At 42.4% G+C, this 24,021-nt stretch overlaps 1 protein-coding gene across 1 annotated transcript in view; it reads left to right on the forward strand.

Moving 5' to 3' along the window:
• Positions 1-22,351, forward strand: part of ddx10 (DEAD-box helicase 10) — a 232,214-nt gene extending 209,863 nt beyond the window's left edge. Inside the window, exon 18 of the mRNA XM_062974612.1 lies at positions 21,724-22,351. Within this exon, the coding sequence (XP_062830682.1) occupies positions 21,724-21,898 (175 nt within the window). The 3' untranslated portion in view covers positions 21,899-22,351. The remainder of the gene's footprint in view (positions 1-21,723) is intronic.
• The last annotated feature ends 1,670 nt before the right edge of the window (positions 22,352-24,021 follow it).

Below are 24,021 nucleotides of genomic sequence, written 5' to 3' on the forward strand. Positions count from 1 at the left end.
GGTAAACAAAGGCTGGGAAGCAAGGCGAAGGCTGGATAGCAAGGCAAGGCTTGAGCTGAAGCGAGGCTTGAATCGGAGCGCGTTGTCCAGACACAACTCGCTCCGTAGGCTGACGAATTGACTCCGCGAAGTTGCTACGCGGGCAAAACACCTATATAGAGTCCAACATTCTCACCAAAGCGGTTCTCTGGGAATCAGAAACGAAAGCTAAACTCTGAGACCAGATGTTAAACTCCTTAAAGATTCTCACGAGAACCAATGTTAATTGGCAACATTCTTAGCTGCTATCCTCGCACTCCTGCGCGTAGCTGAATCCAAACTTCTCTGTTGTTTACAAAACTCCCGGCGCAAGAACACGGGAGAAGTAGGCTCTGGGGTTGTTTGACATACTTCTGGGGCACAACTTTCTTGCAGGTGCAAGGTTTCCAGATCTGCCTGGGAAGGATCTGGCTGAGAGGAATCCAGTTCAGACTGGGAAGGTAAAAAACCCAAGTTTTCATCTTCATCAGGGATTACAATGTCCTGAGCAGGACTACAAGGCCCATGGTTCATCACACTATCCCCCTCCTCAGGGCCCCTCCCAAACTGGGGTCCTCTCCCCGAGGCGCGAGGTCGCGGTTTGGTGGGATAGGTCAGATGGAAGCGACGGGTTAGATCAGGAGCATGGACTGTGGAGGCGTCTTCCCAAGAGCGTTCCTCAGGCCCAAAACCCACCCAGTCAATGAGATATTGTAGGCGGCGGCGATGAAAGCGAGAATCCAAAATGTCCTCAACCTCGAACTCCTCCTCCCCATTCATCAAAACAGGAGGGGGGGCCGGTTGGTCTGTATCAGGACGCACACCATCCGCCGGAAGGAGCAGGGAACGGTGAAACACTGGGTGAATGCGCATTGAACGCGGAAGTTGGAGTTTGAAAGTCACGGGGTTTAATTGCGCCACCACTGGATAGGGGCCAATGAAGCGGGCATCTAACTTCCGGCATGGGCGGTGGGAGGGCAGAAAGCGAGTGGACAGGAAAACCCGATCTCCTACCTTGATTTCGGGGCCCGGCTGGCGGTGTTTGTCAGCGTGGCGTTTATAGTCCTCCTTGGCTTGGTCCAGTTGCTGGAGCAAAAGTTGTTGCACCGCTGTGAGTTCCTGCAGCCAATCCTCTGCTGCGGGAACTTCTGAAGTTTCAATGACAGGGGGAAAGAAACGTGGATGGAAACCGTAGTTTGCAAAGAACGGCGTTTCTTTTGTAGAAGCTTGAACTCCATTATTGTAGGCAAACTCAGACAGTGGTAACAGAGAAGCCCAATTGTCCTGTTGGTAGTTTACATAACAGCGAAGATACTGCTCCAAAGTGGCATTGGTGCGCTCCGTTTGCCCATCTGTTTGGGGATGATGAGCTGAAGATAAGCGAGAGTCTATGCCCAGTAGTTTTTGTAGTGCCTTCCAAAAACGAGAGGTGAATTGAGATCCACGGTCTGTGACTAAACTCTTGGGCAATCCATGTAGTCTGAAAACATGCTGAAGAAATAGATCCGCAGTTTCTTTGGCCGTGGGGAGGCCTTCGCAGGGAATGAAATGGGCTAACTTGGTGAATAGGTCCACCACCACTAAGATCGTGGTGAATCCACAGGAAGGTGGTAGGTCAGTGATGAAATCCGCGGAAATTATTTCCCATGGGCGAGATGGGGTAGGAAGGGGGTGCAAAAGCCCTGAGGGCTTCTCCCTTCGTATCTTGGAGCGCTGGCATACTGGGCAGGTGTTGACATATTTTTCCACATCCTTGCGGATCTTGGGCCACCAAAAATCTCTTAGGATCAAATGCATGGTTTTAAATAGTCCGAAGTGTCCTGCTGGTTTGCAGTCATGACACAGACGAAGCGCTTTTTCCCTGCCCGGTCCGGGTGGGATATAAACATGATTTCTATAGCAGAGCAGCCCATCTTTAAGCGAAAAGGGAAAATGTAGACCTTGGCGAAGTTGGTCCTGCGCCCAGGCATCTGCTTGCTGACTAGCCCTGATTTCTTGAGCACAGATGGGTCCTGGAGTAGGGGAAGTTGAACCAATGGGACTGGATTTGGTGTTCCCCACTGTGAGCGTGGCAAAGTTCTCAGGTTGTAGCAGTTGGGATTCAAAGGTCTCCTTGCGTCCTGCAGCGTATTCCGGTTTACGTGACAGGGCGTCTGCTTGCTTGGTTTGAGCTGGGGTCACATAATGGATCTGGAAGTTGAAACGTTCAAAGAATAAAGCCCAACGTTGCTGCCTCTGATTTAGTTTGCGGGCAGTTCTTAGATGTTCTAGATTACGATGATCAGTGTGGACTTCAATGGGGAATTTGGCCCCTTCTAGCCAATGTCTCCAAGTTTCAAAGGCTGCCTTTATGGCCAGTAGTTCTTTTTCCCAAATGGTGTAATTCCTCTCTGGTGTGGTTAGTTGACGAGAATAAAAGGCACAGGGGTGGAGGTGATCTCCCACCGGTTGTAAGAGTACAGCCCCAATTGCCACATCAGAGGCGTCCGCTTGCACCACAAAAGGGGTTCCAGGATTTGGGTGCTGTAGAATTGGCTGGGAGGTGAATAGTTTCTTCAGTTGCTGGAACCCTTTCTCTGCTTGATCAGTCCAGCGGAAAGGCTGCTTTCCACGGATGCAGCTAGTGATGGGGTCGGACCAGCGGGCAAAATCTGGAATGAACTTGCGGTAGTAGTTCGCGAACCCCAAGAAACGCTGCACCTCTTTCTTGTTAGTTGGCGCCCGCCATTCCAATACTGCTGAAACTTTGGCTGGATCCATGGAAAGCCCTAGAGGCGAGATGCGGTAGCCAAGGAAATCTACCTCTTGTAGATCAAAAGCGCATTTTTCTAGCTTGGCATAAAGTCCATGATCCCGCAGTCGTTGCAACACCATTTTGACGTGGTTCTCATGTTCTGATTGTGATCTGGAAAACACCAAAAAATCGTCCAGGTAGATTATCAAGAATCTGTCTAGATAGTCCTGAAAAATATCGTTGACAAAATGCTGGAACGTTGCGGGAGCTCCGCATAAACCGAAATTCATAACTCGGGACTCGAATAATCCGAATTTAGTCTGGAAGGCGGTCTTCCACTCGTCCCCTTCTCTGATGCGAACTAGATTATAAGCCCCCCGAAGATCCAGCTTGGTGTAGACCTTGGCTCCTCGAAGTCGGTCCAGTAGATCCGAGATTAAGGGCAGGGGATAGCTGTTCCGCTTGGTGATATTGTTCAATGCTCTGTAGTCCACCACCAAGCGTAATTCCCCTGACTTCTTCTTCACAAACATCACTGGGGAGGCGGCTGGGGATTGAGAGGGTCTGATGAACCCCTTGCGAAGGTTTGTCTCTAAGAATTCCCTGAGAGCTTCTTGCTCTGGTTCAGTCAGGGAGTAGAGATGCCCTCGCGGGATCGGGGCCCCCTCCACCAAGTCAATGGCACAGTCATAAGGTCTATGTGGGGGTAATTTTTCGGCTTCTTTCTCATTGAATACATCCCAATACTCGGAGTACTTCTTTGGCAAGGTGATGATGGGCTCGGAGTCTGTGGCATGGCATACCTTGGCTACGAGGCAATGGTTTTGGCAGTACGGTGAAGCAAACTGCAGTTCTCTGTTGGACCAGGAGATGTTAGGGTCGTGGAGTGTCAGCCATGGAATTCCCAAAATCACAGGGAAATGGGGAACCTCGGTAACAAAGAAGGAAATCTCTTCCATATGTTCCCTTATCCACATCCTGGTGGGTTCCGACCACTGGCTTACGGGGCCCGTCTTGAGGGGACGGCCGTCTATGGCTTGCACCACACGGGCATTCTTGAAATCATGATATTGTAATCCCAGAGAGTCGGCATACTCTCTATCGATGAAATTGTTGGTAGCTCCAGAGTCTATCATGGCGTGGATCATGACGGGTCCCCTTTTTGCTGACCATAATGTGACCACGAGAAGGAACAGGACCCCGGTTGGCGGCTCTTGGATGGATTTTTTGACCGGGTTGGCGAGCCTCTCTACACCCGGTCGTTGGCTTCCCCCGCCGGCTGTGTGCCAGTCGGCTCAGACGCCTTCGACTCCGTGGAGGACGCCGCCGCAAGACGGGCGGCAGGCTTCCCTTTGGCTGGGCACTCTCTGGCGAAGTGGCCCCCGTTCCCGCAGTACCAGCAGAGGTTCAAGCGTTGACGACGGGCCTTCTCGGCGGCATCTAGTCTGGGACGCACATTGCCCAACTGCATCGGCACCTCCTCGCCTCCTCTGGGGTATGGGGTTGGCGGCGGGGGTCTCCACACCGGACGTGGCTGAACACTGGCGGGAGCGGGGGGTTTTGCCCCGGCTCTACCGCCCTGGCCTCGAACCCATTGTTTCCTGTTGGCAATCATGACTTCAGCCCGTAAACATTGATCAATGAGTGCCTCGAGGGTCTGGGGAGGATCCACCTTGGAGATTTCTTCCAGCATTTCAATGTTGAGACCCTCCCGAAATTGTCCTCTGAGGGCTACATCGTTCCAGCCGGTGTTGTGGGCCAGCACGCGGAACTCGGCTATGTACTGAGACATGGGTCTGTCTCCTTGAAGGAGGCGCCGGAGTTTGTGACCGGCTGCCTCCAAATTGTCCTCGATTCCCCAGGTCTCCTTAAGGTGATCCAAGAAGCGTTGTGCTGAACTTAGGTGGGGGGAGGCTTGATCAAACAGGGCCGTCGCCCAGCTAGCCGCTGGTCCGTCTAGAAGACTGTAGACCCACGCCACCTTGATGTCTTCTTGGGGAAACTCGGCATCACGGGCCTCTAGATAAGCTTGACATTGGCGGCGGAAAACATGAACCTTAGCAGCTTCTCCAGAAAACTTGGTAGGCAACGCCATGGCCGGGAGGCGAACTCCGCGCTCCCTCAACCCTTTTATTTCTCCATCCTGCGCGTTGAGTCTGTCACGGATGCGGTCCACTTCGTCCTTGCTGATGGTGTAGCTGAGCGGCTGTCCAGCCGGCGCGGCTCCGGTAGACATCCTGGCCTCGGTTAGTTGGTGCTTATGGGTGGCGGAGTCAAACTGTCACGACCCAGGCGGCAGAGGCACCAATAACCATACACAGAGGCCAGAATCTAACTAATATCTTTATTGAAGGAATATATAAAGTTAATAAAAACAAGTATAGAAAATAGTCCAGAATTAGACCCTTCAGGAAAGGTCAGAATTAGTCCAAAAAAGCAATGTCCAATAAGAAATATTAAGGTCCAAAGTTGTAATCCAATAACCGAAACACTCACTTTGCCAAGCAAAGTGAGGGGAGATGACAAGGTCCTTAGTCCATAAAACTTGAGCGTGGCTAGGAAATAACTTGATACTTGAAACAAGGCTTGAACGTGGAACAAGGTAACTAAGAACAAGAACAAGGTCCGTGGAATAACTTGGTAAAATCCGTGAAACAAGGCAAGGATTAGTCCTGGGAAACAAGGCAAAGTCCGTAGGTAAACAAAGGCTGGGAAGCAAGGCGAAGGCTGGATAGCAAGGCAAGGCTTGAGCTGAAGCGAGGCTTGAATCGGAGCGCGTTGTCCAGACACAACTCGCTCCGTAGGCTGACGAATTGACTCCGCGAAGTTGCTACGCGGGCAAAACACCTATATAGAGTCCAACATTCTCACCAAAGCGGTTCTCTGGGAATCAGAAACGAAAGCTAAACTCTGAGACCAGATGTTAAACTCCTTAAAGATTCTCACGAGAACCAATGTTAATTGGCAACATTCTTAGCTGCTATCCTCGCACTCCTGCGCGTAGCTGAATCCAAACTTCTCTGTTGTTTACAAAACTCCCGGCGCAAGAACACGGGAGAAGTAGGCTCTGGGGTTGTTTGACATACTTCTGGGGCACAACTTTCTTGCAGGTGCAAGGTTTCCAGATCTGCCTGGGAAGGATCTGGCTGAGAGGAATCCAGTTCAGACTGGGAAGGTAAAAAACCCAAGTTTTCATCTTCATCAGGGATTACAATGTCCTGAGCAGGACTACAAGGCCCATGGTTCATCACAATATGTGAGTTCCAGGGTCAAAGACAATGTGCCCCTGAAATATGTTTTTGTCCACAACAGTAGTAAGAGGACTATGTCTGTCAAGGACAGAACGCCACAAGATCAAAGATAACAGAGTTTATTGGATAACAGAACTCAAAATGCCCGTAAAATACAAGGGCCAGGCAGTATTAGCCTTTAAAAGCAAAAAGGGGCAAGGAAAAACGTTCAAAAGATAAACCGGATTAAACCGGAGTTTAATCCGGGTAAAAACAAAACAGCTTGCTTCAGCCTGGGGATAAACAAAACAGAAGCCGGGGAACAAAGTGTTCAAAAGAATGCAATTAATTGGCAGCAGATTCCTCTCTGCTGCCAGCACTGTGCTTTGAGTAACTTGAGTCACTCCTCCACACAGCAGGCAAGATTTCCAATACACACAGATCAGCCGAGGATTGAAGCAGTAGAGTAGACCCAGTTCCTTTCCGTAGTTCAAGCCAGACGTTTGTAGTTTCACCAAGTCCGAGTAGGGGGAAGTCAAGCCGTGGTCAGTTCAGTCCGAAATCCAAAGCAGGAGATGGCGTCCGTCAAGAAGACGACGGAAGGTCAAAGCTAATGAGATTAAGCACAAGTTTGCACAAACAAAAGCCCACACAATTCCTCCCGCCGTCTGACCCCAAATTCCAAAACAACTTACGTATCAGCACACGAAAACACACCAGTCTTCAGGAAAGCGTCCCACACAGATCCCAAGCGTTCGTCCAGATTACCTTGCCCAACGCAATTTGCAATTGCTCCCAAGCCTCATTTTATGCCAGTTACAAATCCTCATCACTATCAGCTGCCCTCCTTAACCCGGGCGTTTCCTCATCACTTTCCTCATCAGAGCTGGAACACCTCTGACTACGCCCCACAGCATCCCCAGCTGTGGATCCCGTCCCATCCCTCCAGCTTGTCCATGGGTCTAATCCTGAAGGTCCCCATTCATCTTCCATCCCATCATTGCCAGTGGCACCCAATTCCTCCCTCACCCGAGTCCAATCCATCTCATCCTCCTCCGAGCTAACCAGCCCCTCCTCCATTCTCTCCGTAAACCCCTCAAAAGACTCTTCGTCAGATGGTGCTGCAAAGATATCTCGCAGTCTCTTTCTTTCTCGCTCCTCGAGAGTATCTGACTCTCGAGGAGTCTTACGCCCACGTCTGCCAGTAACAGAGCCATGAGGCTCAATCATAACAATGTCCTTATGGGTTTCCCATGGGTAGCTATTAACAATTTCAGGGCTCTATTCCACTCAATTTGCAGGCCAACTGAAGTTCACAGGTCTGTCAAAATGATACAGAGACATAGATGCACCAAAAAACTGGTTTATTTATTACATGAAGACGTTAAGCAGGATACTGAAATAAAACCTAAAGACAAAAGTAAAGTTAGCTCACATCCCAGTCCTTTTTCACAGCTGCTGTTAATCAGGTTTCCATGTTGAACTAGATGCCATCCTTGAGTGCATCTACATTGTAAACTTAATGCAGTTTGACACCATTGAGCCAATATGACTTCTCTTGGGAAGGAATTTCATAACTGAGGAGCTGATAGTGTAGAAAATAAGAAGGAAATAGTACTTGTAATCCATTGTGCCCCTTGCCTATATTTTCATGCCCTAATAAGGCGACATGGCCTAAATATATATTTTTAAAGCACCAGATCTCGGCTGGTCTCGGAAGCGAAGAAGGGTAATCCGTAGTTAGCATTTGGATGAGGGGCCACCAATGAATGCCAGGTGCTCCAGGCTATATTTTAGATGAGGTACTGGCAACCCCCCCCCCCCATTTCTTGCCGAAGAAAACCCTATGACATTTATGGGGTCATCATAAGTTAATATGTGACTTGAAGCTGCATACACATGGACATTCAAATTGCGGCTTTATTTTTATTAAGGTGTGGATGTTAATCGTTTACTGAAGCAAGTTAAAAGAAATTTTTGATTGCAAAAACCCATTATATTAAGGTTTCCCTAAGCTTGCGAGTGGTCAGAAAATCATGAAAGGGAGAAGTGAAACACCAGCAATGTCTTCAAAGAACACATTGTTGTTGTTAACTGATATGAAATTGACTTCAAATGATTATGGCCTCTAAAGAACATCATCAGCTCCCCTTCCAAGGTCTTGTAAATGGCTCCTATCCACCTGTAATAGAGTCTTCCTCTTTGCTTACTGCCTTCTACCTTACTCAGTTTTACTGGGTTTTTTTCTAATGAGTAATCTCTTCTCATGATATTTCCAACTTCCAACAGTCTTAGTAGAGTCTCACTTATCCAACATAAATGAGCTGGCAGAACGCTGGATAAGCGAATGTGTTGGATAATAAGCAGGGATTAAGGAAAAGCCTATTAAACGTCAAATTACATTATGATTTTACAAATTAAGCACCAAAATATCATGTTTTAAAACAAGTCTGCCACTTGTTTAGAAGTGTGTCTGCACTTGTGTTGTTGTTGGCCATGTTGGCCCACTGTGCGGTGCTGCCTAGAGAAACAGCTGTGGATCTGGGTGAAAGGCAGATTGCATTGGATAATACAGAATGTTGGATAAGCGGAGGTTGGATAAGTGACACACTACTGTAGTTTTCTTGGTTTCTAAGGATCAGTCTAGAAGATTTCCCCTAAAATCCATTTATTTATTTATTTGAAATCCATAATTTTTACAGAACTCATTTCCAGTATCACATTTCAAACCAGTGTGAATATGAGATTCTCCTCCTATCAGCTGTCATCAACTAACCAAGAAAATTTACTTCACTGAGCAGATTTAAATTGTTGATTTAAATCATGATCAATGTAAATCACACACTGTTTTAAAGGGTTCTCAATGAGAGTTTCAGTATGAGAATTCAACAACATTCATATCATGTAAGAATAGATTTAGGGGGGTTGAGTAGTATATTAATTTATTTTATTGTCCTTTCAGTCTAAATTTTAAAATGACAACAGATTTTCCTCATTCTGTTTTGGCTGTCTCTTGTTTACATCAAGAGAGCTTCATTCAGTCATTTGAATTCTAAAGGACCTGAAAACATAATGAATCATTTGGAGACAAATCTTTTTCCTTGGTGGCTTTATAAACCTCATTCCAGAAGTTTTTGCTGTACATTGAGTTGCTAAAAAGAAAATAACACGATGCACAATGTATTTTCATTACTACCGCTGTGTGCAGTCGACATTCTGACACTGAGTGAGGAGCAAGCCGTGCTGGGGCTCTACAGAAGGGTCTGCATTAATTAATCTTCATTAGAATTCTTGCTATGGCCTTGTAAGTTAAAATCTGTGTGTGTGGTTTGCAGCCCAATGTCCTTGATTACTGTAACACCTATTCTCAAGGGATTGTGACTCCCTCCCCTCCACGGTTCTGCTTTATGTTGGCAAACCAGCTTCTATAAATATTATTAATAATAAAGATTTGAATTGTGTGAAGCTAGATTCCAGTCCAGGAATGTGAATTACTGGCATTAAATTTAAATGAAATTAACAAGTTTTAAAAGAGCTGTGTTGAAAAGAAATGCAGGGACTCGGATCTATTGAAGAGCTACGGCAACTTCTCAACATCTCTTTCTCGTTATTTTTACTGTGGGAAAAGATCAGAAACTAACTACTAAAATACAAGTGCTCCATAGTTTTGGGACCCTTTCAGTAATGTGCAAGCTGCCTTATATTGACTCAACCCATTGGTCCATCTTGCTCAGTATTGCCTTCACTAATTATCTGCAGCTTTCCCCACTGACTCTCTCAAGTTTCAAGCAAACATAGCTGGAGAAATGTATGTAGAGCATGTGATGTATTTAAAGGGCTTCAGGATACTAGTACAGTACTACGAAGTACTTCAGCTTGAGACCCTAGAAAGTTGCTACCATTCAGAATGGATGATAGATGATTAGATAGACCACTGGAATGCAGAGGTTTCAGATGTACATATATTCAGGGATGAGGAAACTTTAGCCCTCTCAATGATGTAGACTTCACCTCCCAAAGATCCAAACCAGCTTAGACAATAATACAGCATTTATAGGCTAAAGGTTCCCCACCCCGCTATAAATATAACATGTGCTGTTTTTCCATTTATCTCCCTCTCTGTGTCCCCAACCCAAACACTTTTTCCAGTATATTTTTACAGAAGTTAAAAAGTTTCTTTTTTTATTTTGTTGTTTTTAACTGACGTCAAGTCAGCTTTGACTCATGACAACACTATGAATGAGAGATCTCAAGTTACCCTGTCATTTTTTTTCATGTCAGGAGCAACCTCAGTTGCTTCTGGTGTGAGAGAATTGGCCGTCTGCAAGGACGTTGCCCAGGAGACGCCCGGATGTTTTGATGTTTTACCATCCTTATGGAAGGCTTCTCTCATGTCCCCGCATGGAGCTGGAGCTGATAAAGGGAGTTCATCCGCGCTCTCCCCGGGTGGGATTCGAACCTGGCAGCCTTCAGGTCAGCAACCCAACCTTCAAGTCACAAGACGTTTATCCCCTAGGCCACCGGAGGCTCCATACCCTGTCATTAACAGTTCTTTAAAAAAACAAGCCATGGCTTCCTTGATTGAGTCTTATCCATATGGTATCCCCTTTTTCCTACTGCCCTCTACCTTATCAAGTATTATTGTATTTTCTAGTGAAGCATATGATATGTCCAAAGTACAACAGTGTAAGTTTAGTCATCTCAATGCATTGGAAAAGTCCAAGCTTGATTTACTCTAAGAACCATTTATTTGTTCCTTTGACAGTCCAAGATATCCGCAGAACTATCCTCCAGTACCATATATCCAGCTTTCACAACCATACATAGAAATTGGAAGTACAATGGTTTGGACAATCCTGATTTGGAAATTCAGTGATATATCTGCACACTTGAGGTTCTTGTCTGGTTCTTTCATGACCTCCCCTCCAAGTCCTAGTCTTATTGTGATCTCTTGACTGCAGTCCCCACTCAAAAGCCCCTAGTCAATGTGAGCAATGATTAGGAGATTCTGAGAGCTATAATGCAGAAAGGTCATTTTTCCAAGCTTTGTGGGAAACAGACCTTTTGTAATAGCTCCCAGAAGATTAGGAAGTAAGCCTTCTTTTGCATCCTTTCAGCTGAAAGTTCATCCTTTTGCTGAAATGCCTTGTGGGTTTTTAATGTTCACATCCTTTCTTTTCATGTCAAACATTGTCTCCTGAGCTACCATCTTTCCAACTCATCTATGCACTACTGTAGCTAGGAATAATCAAGAGACATTCCTGGGCCATTTGTTGAGTGTGCACTTTCAACATTAATCCAAAGTAATTCCTTTTGATTTGCTCATCTTACAAAAACACTTCTCAAAAGTTATGCATGAATATTTCATGGTGTTGGTTAATAAAGATATTGAAGTGGAAGAGTAATCTATTTGGTAGCTCGTTTTAAAATAAACTAGCAGCAAACTTAGCATCTCTTTGCTCCCCTGAGAAGGTCCATTTTAATTTTAAATTTGTTTTGCTTTCTTTTTATATACCATTCTTTGTTTTAATTGCTAACCTTATTATGAACAACTGCCCTAATTGCAACTTCAATCAGCTCCTTGGTTTCAGATCTCTTCCTATACTAAAAATAGTGAACTGATTTGCAAATGGAAAAAAGAAATTTTAATTAACAACTTAAATATAATATAAAAGTTCATATCTAGAATAAATATTGTCTTAAAATATGTAATTTAATATTCTGAAATTTCCACTTTGTGTGATTTCTTAACAACCATGTCCAAATGATTCAACATCTGGGTTTGGTTTCACAGTGACTTGTCCCAAGGTCTTTGAGTCAAATAGATATTTAAACTAGTCCTCTTCAGTTTAACATTTAAGGTACATCTCTAGCCTATGTTGCCATTATAGAAATAATATTCTGCAATAACACAGCAACTGTTCAGATCATGCTCCTGATGTTAATACTTTGCCCAAAATTATGATGGCATATAGAAAAATGAGTCAATTCCTTTTGATCAATAGTCAATAAGTAATGTGGCAGGGTGTTCCCAATATTTCAGGGATTTAGTTCACATGGAGCCAAAAGAGTTAGAACAATATTGTGTTTGTTTTCAGCACTAAGTGTTGCTGCATGTGTCCTTTATTTTTCACTCGTCTTACCACTTAATAACTCCCATGTTATGAATATAATGCCATTGAAAAGCCTTTTGTTTGAGATCCTGCAAGTTTCAAACAGTAGTGCAACTGTTGGAGCTTAGGAGGCCAAATTAGCTCTCAAACGGGACTTGGAAGGTCATACTTCTGTGTCTTGCCCTCAACCCCACATTTCTGGCCCTCTATGGGCCATTTTAATCCCAGAAGGAGTCATTTTTTCCTCAAAATCGATGTGGAAGTCACCTTCTATCTACATCACTTCTTGGGAGGAGTGTCATCTCCTGGGGTTAAAATGTTTGTTTGCTTTTGCCAGAATTGATTTCTACACCCTAGGGAGCATTTGGAGGGAAAGTAGCAAAGAAGGTGCACAGAAAAATCTTTGTGAGACTACATGTAGTAAAAGACTACATTTTCCTTACCCCTGCTGTAGTGTGATACTCACTGTATTGTGTTTACTAATGCTATCTTCACATGGCTTTATCTGTAAATGGTAATCCGTCAACAAGCTCAAAACGTAGCTATGCTATCATTTGACTGCAATAACAATGCCCAGAGAAACAAGCCTCATGACTCTAGCCTCCATTTACTGTTAACAAGGCTCTCATCCCAGACTGATTTTTAGCCTGCACTACTTCTATATTTGCACTTAGTGGTGATTGCATGGTAGGGAAGGGCAACTAAACAATAATTTTTGGGAGTCCTTTCATATACAGGCAGTTCCCGAATTGCAAATGACTCATAATTAAAAACAGGGGTGAGACAACAGGAGGTGAGAGAAATCTACTTCTCAGACTGGAAATACACTCCTGAAAGAGTTTATCATGGGAAAAGGTGTCTTCAACTGAAGCTTTATCACCAATCCTTGTTTCTACAACAAACTAAATTTTCAAAATCCAATTATCACAGGGACAGAAAGTGAGATGAAATCTTCTCTTTTTAATATAATTTTTATTGTAGCATGTAAAAAAAGCATACCATATACAACATTCAACAATCAAAATGCAAGTATTTATTTCCCCAATTACCCCCATTCCCAGCCGTGACCCACCACCCATGATTTCCGACACCACACCATATGGAACTAGTATTTAATAAAGTCTCTCCTTATCATTACACTAATAAATTCCCCATGTGGCTATTTCAAATCTGTGTTTGTCTTCTCCCAAAGGCAAGTCTCCATTTTCTAGTGAACTCTTCTTTGTTTCCTCCCCTTATGCCATTGGAGATCTTGGCCATGTGAATATACTCGACTAATTTTCTACTCCAATCCTTGATAAGTAGGGGGGGGGGGTTGCCTTCCAAGATTTTGCTATTGTAATTCTCACTGCCACAAAACTATATTGGCAAATTTCTACATTTTCATTCCCAATTATCTTCTGAAACAAACCCAATTGGCACATTTCTGGGTTTTTCTTCATCATCTTAGAAATCTTTTTGTTAGTTTCTTTAGTTGCATTTTTCCAAAAATGTTTTTACTGCTGTACAGGTCCACCAAACATGGAAGAAGGTGAAATCTTCTGAACAGGGGCACAAGACAGCAAAACAAAGACCACAGGGGTGTTAATCTTTCCCTATGCTATGTAAAACATGTGTGCCTGAGTTTTGTACATGCCTGCTGTTTGCCTTTGAAACCATTTCCTTCAAGAACCACATATATGGAGGCAACATATGGACCACAGCATGTTCCAACCACTCCCACTCAAAAGATGGAGAGTGAATTAGGATTGTGGTCTTTTTCAATGTCCCCTTTCAAAACTCCCTATTACAGCCATTTTGAGAAAAAGACTGATTTCACCAGAGGAGACTGATCCAATTTTTTCCTCATTTCTTCCCAAGAGTGAGGACTTATTGCACTTGAGCATTTTGCTCTGTGCTAATGATCTCATAATACCATCCCCTTCAACTTGGGGTCATCCCAGGCATCAGGCAATAGATGATGAGAGGCAACAACAAACTGTTGTAGGAGGGAAACTGTATATTACAAGGTCTGCTCCCTAATCTGACTTGATTCCTTCATGTTCCGTTGGGAATACCATCCTATATCAGTGCTGTAGAAAGACACAATTGCTAATCTAGAAAGATAACAAGGCATGTAGGTAGAAAGAATGTTGTCTTATTCTTAGCCTCAGGCAGCAAAATCTTGGCCCAGCCATACACCATGCTAGGCCTTGCTGTCCACTTGTGGGTTTTGCTGCCTAGAACAGCATCCACTATCAACTAAGGACCTCCAGAAAGGCTTCTCCAATCCCTAAACATGAGAGTTCAGTGGGAAATACTGATAGCATTATTTTGCCAGTGAACCATCACATAAATAACTTTTGGTAATGACTGGTCTTCATAAAGAGTTAAGATACTTCACTATGCTTTACCCTGTTTCCCCTAAAATAAGACATCCCCAGAAAATAACACCTAGTAGAGGTTTTGCTGAATTGCTAAATATAAGGCCTCCCCCGAAAGTAAGACCTAGCAAAGTTTGTGTTTGGAAGCATGCCCGCCGAACAGAACACCAGAGCATGCAGGATCGGTAAATTTATGTACCATAAAGTGTTGTACATGGAAATATTGGTAGTAACAAGAATTCTTGATAGGATTCACAGTTTGTCTGGTTATGCTGGTTTATGATGACAACTACTGTACAGTATATAATAAATGTTCATTTTTTGTTCAACAATAAATGTGAATTCTTCTTCATGGAAAAATAAGACATCCCCAGAAAATAAGACCTAGAGTATCTTTGGCAGCAAAAAATAATATAAGACACTGTCTTATTTTCGGGGAAACACGGTAGTAAGGGAGTTTTTCAACCACAGTGTAGTAAAACGGGTATACCTCAAGTAGATCCCTGTGATCTATGGGACTATTCACAACCGGGTTACATTCCATTAATTTTATTTGACTGTTCCTTGATTCAAGCCAATGTATTTTGCTTCATCAAAAATGTCAGTCTTAGTTTAATGAGATGCTAATAATTTCCTCTGTATTCAGTTTGCCACCCAACTGCAATAAAGGTGCAGTTCTGAGCTTGCACCTGATCTTCCTCCAATTATTGTACATTCTTTTTCTTTCTTTGGTTTAATAGACAAGTAGAAAATGATAATCTGACTGTGGTCCTGGTGACAAAAACAGCACAAAGCATATGGCTTGTGCACCTGCAGTCCCTTTTCAAAAACAGACATGTCTAATTTTATCTAACTTGGCAGAGACCACAAAAATGAAAATATTTTTCTGACATATTTATTTTACGATGAGGATATTTTTCTGACTTGATATTACTTAGCACATTCACATTGCATTATGTTTTTTAAAAGCCCTGTTGCATATAAAAACCACAATAGGACTATTGCATCAACAATTTTAAAAAAAACTGGCTTCAACAGAATGCATTTAGGGAAGTAGGAAGATTTTTGCTGGGTGATATCAAATCCCTATTGAATTCAGCATTCTGTTCAGTCAGTGGCCAATGAAATGTCCCAGTGAGAAGTCCAAAAGCAGGACATGAGCCCAATAGCACCTTCTATAGATGTTCCCCACAATCTGTCATTCACTGTAAACATTGTTCCTGCTGGGTAGCTATGTATGTCATTTGGATAGTCATTTACAAATATTGTGCACACACACACATTTTTGCAAGCAGTACATAGATTTCAGATCAGACTGAAACGAAGCAGTGCAAAAGATTATGAGGGGAGGGAATGGAATACCTGTAGATAGAGATAGTAGAGAATCAGCATGGTGAAATTATTTGACTCATGGGCTAGGGTTCTAGGACACCAGAGTCCAAATCCATATTTAGCCATGATGACCATAGGTTAGTTTCTCTCACTCTCGCACACATGAAATCAGAGACAAATTTCCTCTGAACAAATCATGCCAAGAAACACACAGTTGTAAGCTTTTAGCATTACCATAAAGCTGAAATGACTTGAAGGCACAACACAGATAGATAGCTGTTATCCTAAAAACAGGAAGGAATTGCTTAACAACTGGTTTATACTTCTGCTCTTGTGTTCAATGAATTCTTGCAACATAAAATCAGCCCTAATAGAAGACCAATTTCTTGGTCCATTAAAGGACCTTAGGGCATTGGTTAATCTTGTATGTTGACATACCTTTCAAACATTAAAATTACCATAGTATTGGAAAACAATGATCAGAACAGGTTTCATTACATCTATATTAAGAAATTGAATTGGCCCATCTTTCAAAAATACAGAGTTTTCTTTTTACTATGTTGCCCTTCTGTCTTAAATTCTGTGACTCTATCAAAGATTCATCAGAAGACCATGCTTTTAGAAACAGTAGATAATGTGAATCTTTTAAGGAGAACATAAGTGCATTTACTAAATACATAAGAAGAGTCATATGAATTAGATCAGTATTTCCCAAGCTCTGGTTTTCTAGATGTTTGGGACTTTAGCTCTCAGAATCCCTGATCATTGGCCAAGGCAGCTGAGACTGGATTGGTCCAAAACGCTTTGAGAACTCGAGTTTGGGACGCACTGGATTAGACCAAAGGCTGATTTCATCCAATATTGTGTTCACACAGTTGTTTTGTTGTTATTATTGTTGTTGTATTTGCTGCTGCCTGGCAAATTATTTTGTACTTGTGAGACAGCAATTCCTCCAATTTAAGAGATGAGATTTCTTTTCTGCCCCTTTCTGTTTTGACCAACCAGAATAATTTCATATTGTCAGCAGACCTGGGCTCCTCACTGTTCAGATGCGTGGATATTATCTTTATGCCATGATTAACAACTTTCAGAAGTCCACAGGCCAGATATACCTCCCTTAGAGGTTATAATCCCTCCTCCTCCTCAGCTGACCTAATATTCCTCATTTTTTTTTTAAAAAAAAAAAGAAGATCTGCCTCTCTCTATGGATCAAGGTGGGGAGTAAAACATATTAAAATACATACTATCAGTTGAAATACATTACCCTCTTAAATCTTCGGTTTTAAAGAAAATGTATAATATGTATTAAAACAACCAGTACACTATTTAAAATTCATGATTTCAAAATAATCTTTTTAACCCTGCCAGAAGGGACTGATCTTTAATGTAGTTGAAAATTCAGACAGCATAGTCAGTTGCGGAAGCTCTTTTGGCAGATCATTCCACAGTCTAGGAACGGCTGAAGAAAGGTCTTCTGGGTTACTGTTGCCAGGCTAAACCTGACTGACTGTAGTGATCATCCCCCAGAGAACCTGATTGTACAAGCTGAATTATTTTTGGGCCCAGGATGAGTTTCCATCTTCCTCCAAAATCCCAGTGACTTGAATCCAGTGATTGTGCCAAATATATATAAGGGTGAGACAATCAATTTATGTGATTTTCATTATCTATTTATTTCTCAATGGAAATTAGTTGGAGTCTGTTAACTTCTGTTGGAAACTTGGAGCTCTGAATTACTGCAGGAATTCACTGACTTTTTAAAAAAAGTAATGAGTGATTCACATAGCAGTGAAAACTCCAGGAGAAGTGAGTTGGCTAACTCGAAGGGGACCATCATGGATAGCATTATTTTGGAGTATCATTGAAGGTGATGGACCAGTCAAGCTGGCCTTACCTCTAGGCAACTCTTTGTGGCTGTGCAATGCAAAATATTGCTACCACATTAAAATTAATGGTATCTACAGCTGGGGGAATAACTTTCCCTTCATGTTGACAACTGGGTACACTTGCATTTGCAAAATTATTGGGCAAATGGAGAACTGAAAATTGGATGCTGCAGAGGTGGACAGACTGGTGGACAAGAATTCCCTCTGGCAGCAAGAGGAATGTGAAATCTATACATGAAGAAAGCATATTTTGGCATTTTTCTGTAGCAATGTTGTACTTAACTAGCAAGCCCTTTCCACAGCTGTATTGACACCATAACTCCCATAGGTGAGAAGGGTTGTGGGTCAAAACTTAGGGACAGAGCTTAATGAAAACATTCTCACATACAGCCATCACAAAAGCATATCATACAAAGCAGATGTGTAGTATATTCAGACAAAAAAGTCTGGTCCTGAATACAATTAATTTGATAGTTGTAAATGACCTGACACATTTTGGAGTGAGACTTCTGGGAATTTTAGTGCCAAATCTTTGGAACTTTACTGCTATTTTAGTGTAATCATTTTTAAATACCCTCCACAGGGACAAAATTCTAGTCTAGATAGGCCATTGTTCTGCTCCACCAGGACCATGCTTATGTTCTTACAATCTAACATACAATGTAATTGATTACACCAAAGGTTCAGGGCTCCTTATTGTAATTGCTATTTAAATTGTCCTTCTTTCTTCACATTGCTGCAAATTTATTATTTCCATTTATAGCTTTTGTGTGAGTCCAAGGGAGTCTCCATGGCTCTCCTCCTTGCCAATTCATCCTCACAAGAGTCCTCAAACTTTTTAAACAGAGGGCTGGTTAACGGTCCTTCAGACTGTTGGGGGTGCGCAAGGGGGATGGAACAATAGTTTGAAAAAACATGAACAAATTCCTATGCACGTCATATTTCTAGTGCAAAAAATGAAATTTTTGTAATATTTAAAATTAAGAACAATTTTAACTAGTATGAACTTACTAGTATTTCAATGGAAAGTGTGGGCCTGCTTTTGGTTGATGAGATAGTCAAGTTAATTAGGATTGTTGCTTTTGTGTGCCTTCAAGTTGTTTCAGACTTAGGGTGACCCTAAGTCTATAAAGTTTAAGGCAGGGGCCAGGTAAATGGATCACATCCAGTCCATGGGCTTTAGTTTGAGAAGCACTGATCCTCACAACCTTGATGTGAAGTGTATCAGGCTGAGTGAGTACCTGGCCCAGGATCCCAGTCTTGGGGCACTCAAGTCCTCCTGCAGCGCAGTCATTGCTACACACACATTTCTGCTTCTTGACTTTAGACTGCCTTTGTTCTACTATAGCTAAGACAATGAGCTCTGCTGGCAAAATAAACAGGTTTTAAAGAATGGGAAGACTGTGTTGTCGAAGCCCGGAAAACACACAACAACCCAATGGGAAGACTACTTTAAAAATGGGATGGGAGAAAATTGGGCTAATGGGCAGGTTCCCACCCATAATGAAATTTCATTTAAAGGGTTTAAAATGGAGGAATGATGCATATGCTATAAAGCTCTAAACGGTTCGGGACCTGCCTATCTTCGTGACTGCGTCGTCCCCTATGAACCCACCCGACCGCTGAGATCTTCCGAGGAGGCCCTTCTCTCACTTCCACCCTCCTCACAACTGCGTTTGGTGGGGACGAGAGAGAGGGACTTCTCGGCCGTGCCTCTCCCCCCCCCCCACCCACTCTGGAACTCCCTCCCCAGGGAGATTAGGTTGGCTCCCTCTCTACCTTCCTTCAGGAAACAACTGAAGACTTGGATGTTTCGGCAGGCCTTTGGAGATACAGTAATTAATTAATCAGTCCCAGAGGGTTTTTTTTATCTTTTTATAGTGTGATTTGTATTATGTTGCCTATATTTTGTCCTATGTTGTTTGGGCCTATGCCCCATGTAAGCTGCCCCAAGTCCCCACAGGGAGATGGTGGCGGGGTATAAATAAAGTTTTATTATTTTATTTATATATATATATATATATATATATATATATATATATATATATACACACACACACACACACACACATACATACATACATATATACATATAGATTCATAGAATCGTGGAAGATAGTTTTCTCAGGGGCCACAGAGCTGGAGTAAGTACAGTAGAGTCTCACTTATCCAAGCTAAACGGGCCGGCAGAAGCTTGGATAAGCAAATATCTTGGATAATAAGGAGGGATTAAGGAAAAGCCTATTAAACATCAAATTAGGTTATGATTTTATTTATGAATTTAGCACCAAAATATCACGATATATTGAAAACATTGACTACAAAAATGGCTTGGATTATCCAGAGGCTTGGATAAGCGAGGCTTGGATAAGTGAGGCTCTACTGTAGCTATAGATGCTGAGGCATATATATGGCAGCCCAATTCTTTCTTTGCCGAGACCCTGGCCATTCCACTCTCATGTAGGAAAAAATATTATTTTTTAAACTTTGTGGGATTTTCTTTCTGTATCTGATTGACCATTGTGAAAACTATAGTGCTATGGTAGATTGGATTTTAGAGCAAGTAACATAAATGTGTAACATTTGTTAGGGCAGGGGTGTCCAAACTTTTTAAGCGGAGGGCCAGTTCACGGTCCCTCAGCCTGTTTTTTGGGGGGGCAGGCTATAGTTTGAAAAAAACATGCACACTGCATATGTCTTATCTGTAATAAAAAAATGAAAGAACAATACAGTGTATAAAACGAAGAACAATGTTAGCCAATGTAAACCTACCAGTCTTTCAATGGGGAGTGTGGCCCTACTTTTGATTGATGAGAGAGTCAAGTTAATTAGGATTGTTGATGTTGTGTGCCTTCAAGTCATTTCAGACAACGGCATATGCTGCCTGAGTCTGGTGGAATCTCCTTCTATGGAAGTTCTTCAGTGGCATGGCCATCTGTCCGAAAGGTTTTGAGTGTGGAAGAGGGGCTTATAGTTGCCATCTGGCTCTCCCCATTACTTCCCAAACAAGGAGCTACAGCAAAGGACAGACTTTTTAGAAAAGGCAGGGAGGCAATGTGGGGTGAAGGCCGGGTGGAGAAGGGAGGGAAGCCAGATAGGCGCTCGGCCTCCAGGGCCTGCCCTTTCCAGCCATGTAGCAGCAGCAGTGGTGGTGGCAGCAGCAAGCGCCTGGGGCAAGCAAGGCAATTGGGGAGCCTTCCTTTGCATAAATATAAAATAAAAAAGGTGCAGGGGAAGAGAGAGAGACAAGGGACCATTGGGACAGGTTGCCTGAGGTTGGAGCCACCTGAGGAGAAGGTGACAATACTTAATTGGGTTGAAGGAATGCAAGAGGCCTCCAACTCTCATTCGCTCCTCTCGAGAAGCCCGCCATTTTCCAAGGCTCTGATCCGCAAGAGAAAGGAAGGATGAAACTAACAGAGGAAGGAAGTCAAGAAAGGGATTGAGGGAGGAAGTCAAGGGAGAAGGGAGGAAAGAAGTGAGAAAGGGAGGCCCGAAGAGCGAGGGCTGGTAGAAATTTGAAGAGGGGGCACAATTGGTCGGACTTTGCATATGCCTGTATTAATGTGTATACAAAAGGAAATATCCACAGTATTCATTGGCTTCAATTGTATATGTAATTTAGATGTGAAAGATTTGTTGCCCGTAATCCAAATGTAAATTAACCAGAATCTTTTTTTCTGATTTATTTTTCATTTTAATTTGACATCACCACTCCCCAAAAGAATTTTTTAAAAGACTTAGGCTGGATCTACTCTGTCCTATATCCTAGGATCTGATCCCAGATTATTTTCTTATCCCAGATTATCTGGCAGTGTAGTCTCATATAATCCAGTTCAAAGCAGATAATCTGGAATCAGATCCTGGGATATAGGATAGTGTAGATCCAGCCTTAAAAGAGTCCTTAGGTGCAAGGCTTTCCTTTTCACAAATGTCACAATTTTGCCTCTTATAACCCTGTCTCGTTTAAGATGCATTATTTGCTTGAATGGTGCTTATTGTCCTTAAAAAACACGTCTTAAAGGAGTTGTTGATTTATTTTTACAGTGAGCTTGGGATGGACAAGCAGCCTCTTGGAAAAAGACTATCAGCAACAAAAGGAGAGCCAAAAAGGAAGAAAATGAAATTCAGTCTAAAGGATTCATCAGAACCATTAGATACAGGCCTTTCCCTTGCAGAAGATGAAGCTTTGGTATTACATCTGCTCAACAGCCAAAGCTAATATTTCCTCCTACCACTCTTATTTTGAAACTATTTTGTATGTTTGTATTACAAAGGCAACAGGGCAGAAAAATGCTATTAAATGTTACTGTATAAAGGCTTGAGAGCCAAGTCTCAGCGGATGGCTCATGGCTAGTTTGATTTATCAGCTGACTTTCAATGTTGTATGGATCTCTAAACTAATATTTTCTCAACCTTGACTACTGAAGATGGTGAAAAAAATCTGTTCTAGAGTATGATATGCTTTTTATACCACATTTATCATGGGGTAGCTTTGTTAAAAACCAAACAATGCTTTTTGAATGAATAAATGTTTGTGCCCCCCGTTTTAATTATGTTAACAATGTACTTTTCTTTTGCAAAGCTAAATGAAGTATCATTTCACTGCAATGATCTGCTTGAATACTGTTTGTTAAAATTTGAACATTTTGCAATAAATTATATTTAACCTTCATTTTCAGCCCAGTCTCAATCCATTAATCTGATGTTAAGCCAAACCAAAAACACATCTTACTCTGTGTTGCTTCCAGATAAGGCTTTTATAGTGCTATCACTCATCCTTATGTATGGAATTTTATATAGGGTGTAACCCATGTTTTCTGATTATTGCATTCCCTCTAGTGATCTAGCAAGAAAGGAAAATTGGAACAACTATACCATTATGTAGTCAGTGTGATCCAGAAGATAAGGTATTGAATGGAAGGGAAAAGATGGTGGTGACTGCATTCAGGGTGACCCCCTTTTCTTGCCATTTATGTCGAGTTCCACATAATTTTTTGTAATATAAAATAAGTCCATTTCAGTCTCCCAGGTCTTATCTGAATGTAAAAAGGAGATAAAGTATCCCTTCAAATTCAAAAAATAGTTCCAGGTTTTCTCCTTGTACTAACAGTGATGTTTTTTCTAAAGTGATTAGAAAAATCAAGTTCGAATTTTAAAGTAACTAGAAAAAAAAACGTATGGATGTGTTTTCTAACCTAGCTATTAGACTTCGTAACATGTGTGTCTATGTGCATGCGCATGCAACTTTAAGTCACTGTGGTCTTATGGTAACATCCCCCCCCCCCCCCCAAATTTCAAAGAATCTTCTTAGGCAAAAAATACTCTGGAATGGTTTTGCGAGTTCCTTCTTCTGAAATATTGCTAAAAGTACCTGGTATTAATTGGAAGTTTCCCATCCAAGTTGTAACCAGAGCTAAACTTCATTACCCTCCAAGATTACATAGATTACAGCCCGTGGCTGTTAGGAATTGTGGGAGTTAAAGCCCAAAACACCTGGAGGGCTGAAGTTTGCCCATGCCTGATCTATAACCTTTTGAGTATTTGGGGCAGTCTGTTTGGAAATAAGCTGCAATCTACTTGTTTAAACAACACACACACACACACACATAATGCAGAGAACATCCAGTTCCATAATACTGAGAAAAGGTGTGATGGCCATATAAGAAAAAAGCTGAGGACAAGTTGAAACGCAGACCTTTAAACTGGGTCTAAATTTAATTAATTCAAATTAATTAAAAATTAATTCATTTAATCACCACTTTCACTGCCACGGCTCAGTACTATAGAATCATGCGAGTTATGGTTTGGTGAGGCAACAATACTCTTTGCCAAAGAAGTCCAAAGATCGTGTAAAACTAGAACTCCCATGATTCTGCAGCATTGAGCCATGGCAGTGTTGTCAAAGTGCATTAATTCTGCAGTGCAGATGCATTGAAGCGATGCTCCTATGCCATCAACTCTGTTGGACTGACCATGTTGTCCAAATAATAATAACACTTTATATTCCACCCTATCTCCCCAAGAGGACTCAGGGCGGATCACAGTACACATACACGGCAAACATTCAATGCCATTTGGACAGACAGGACAGGACAGAACAGAACAGATAGGAAGGAGGTATGTTGTCTCAAAAGTCCAGTTTCGATGCCTTGGAGGTTAAGTTCGGATTCAGTCACAGGGGGATGCTGTTGCTCCATTCTCTGACGAAGAGCCATCAGGACTTCCTCCCACCTTCCTTTTTGATCACGTATTTCTGGTCTTATTCTTTATGGTATCGAAAATACCTCCCCCGCTAATTAGCAGTATCTGATTTCTCTACTTACAGCTCTAAGCTGTTTTCAA

Source organism: Anolis carolinensis, chromosome 3 (assembly GCF_035594765.1).
Source record: "Anolis carolinensis isolate JA03-04 chromosome 3, rAnoCar3.1.pri, whole genome shotgun sequence".
Lineage (NCBI taxonomy): Eukaryota > Metazoa > Chordata > Lepidosauria > Squamata > Dactyloidae > Anolis > Anolis carolinensis.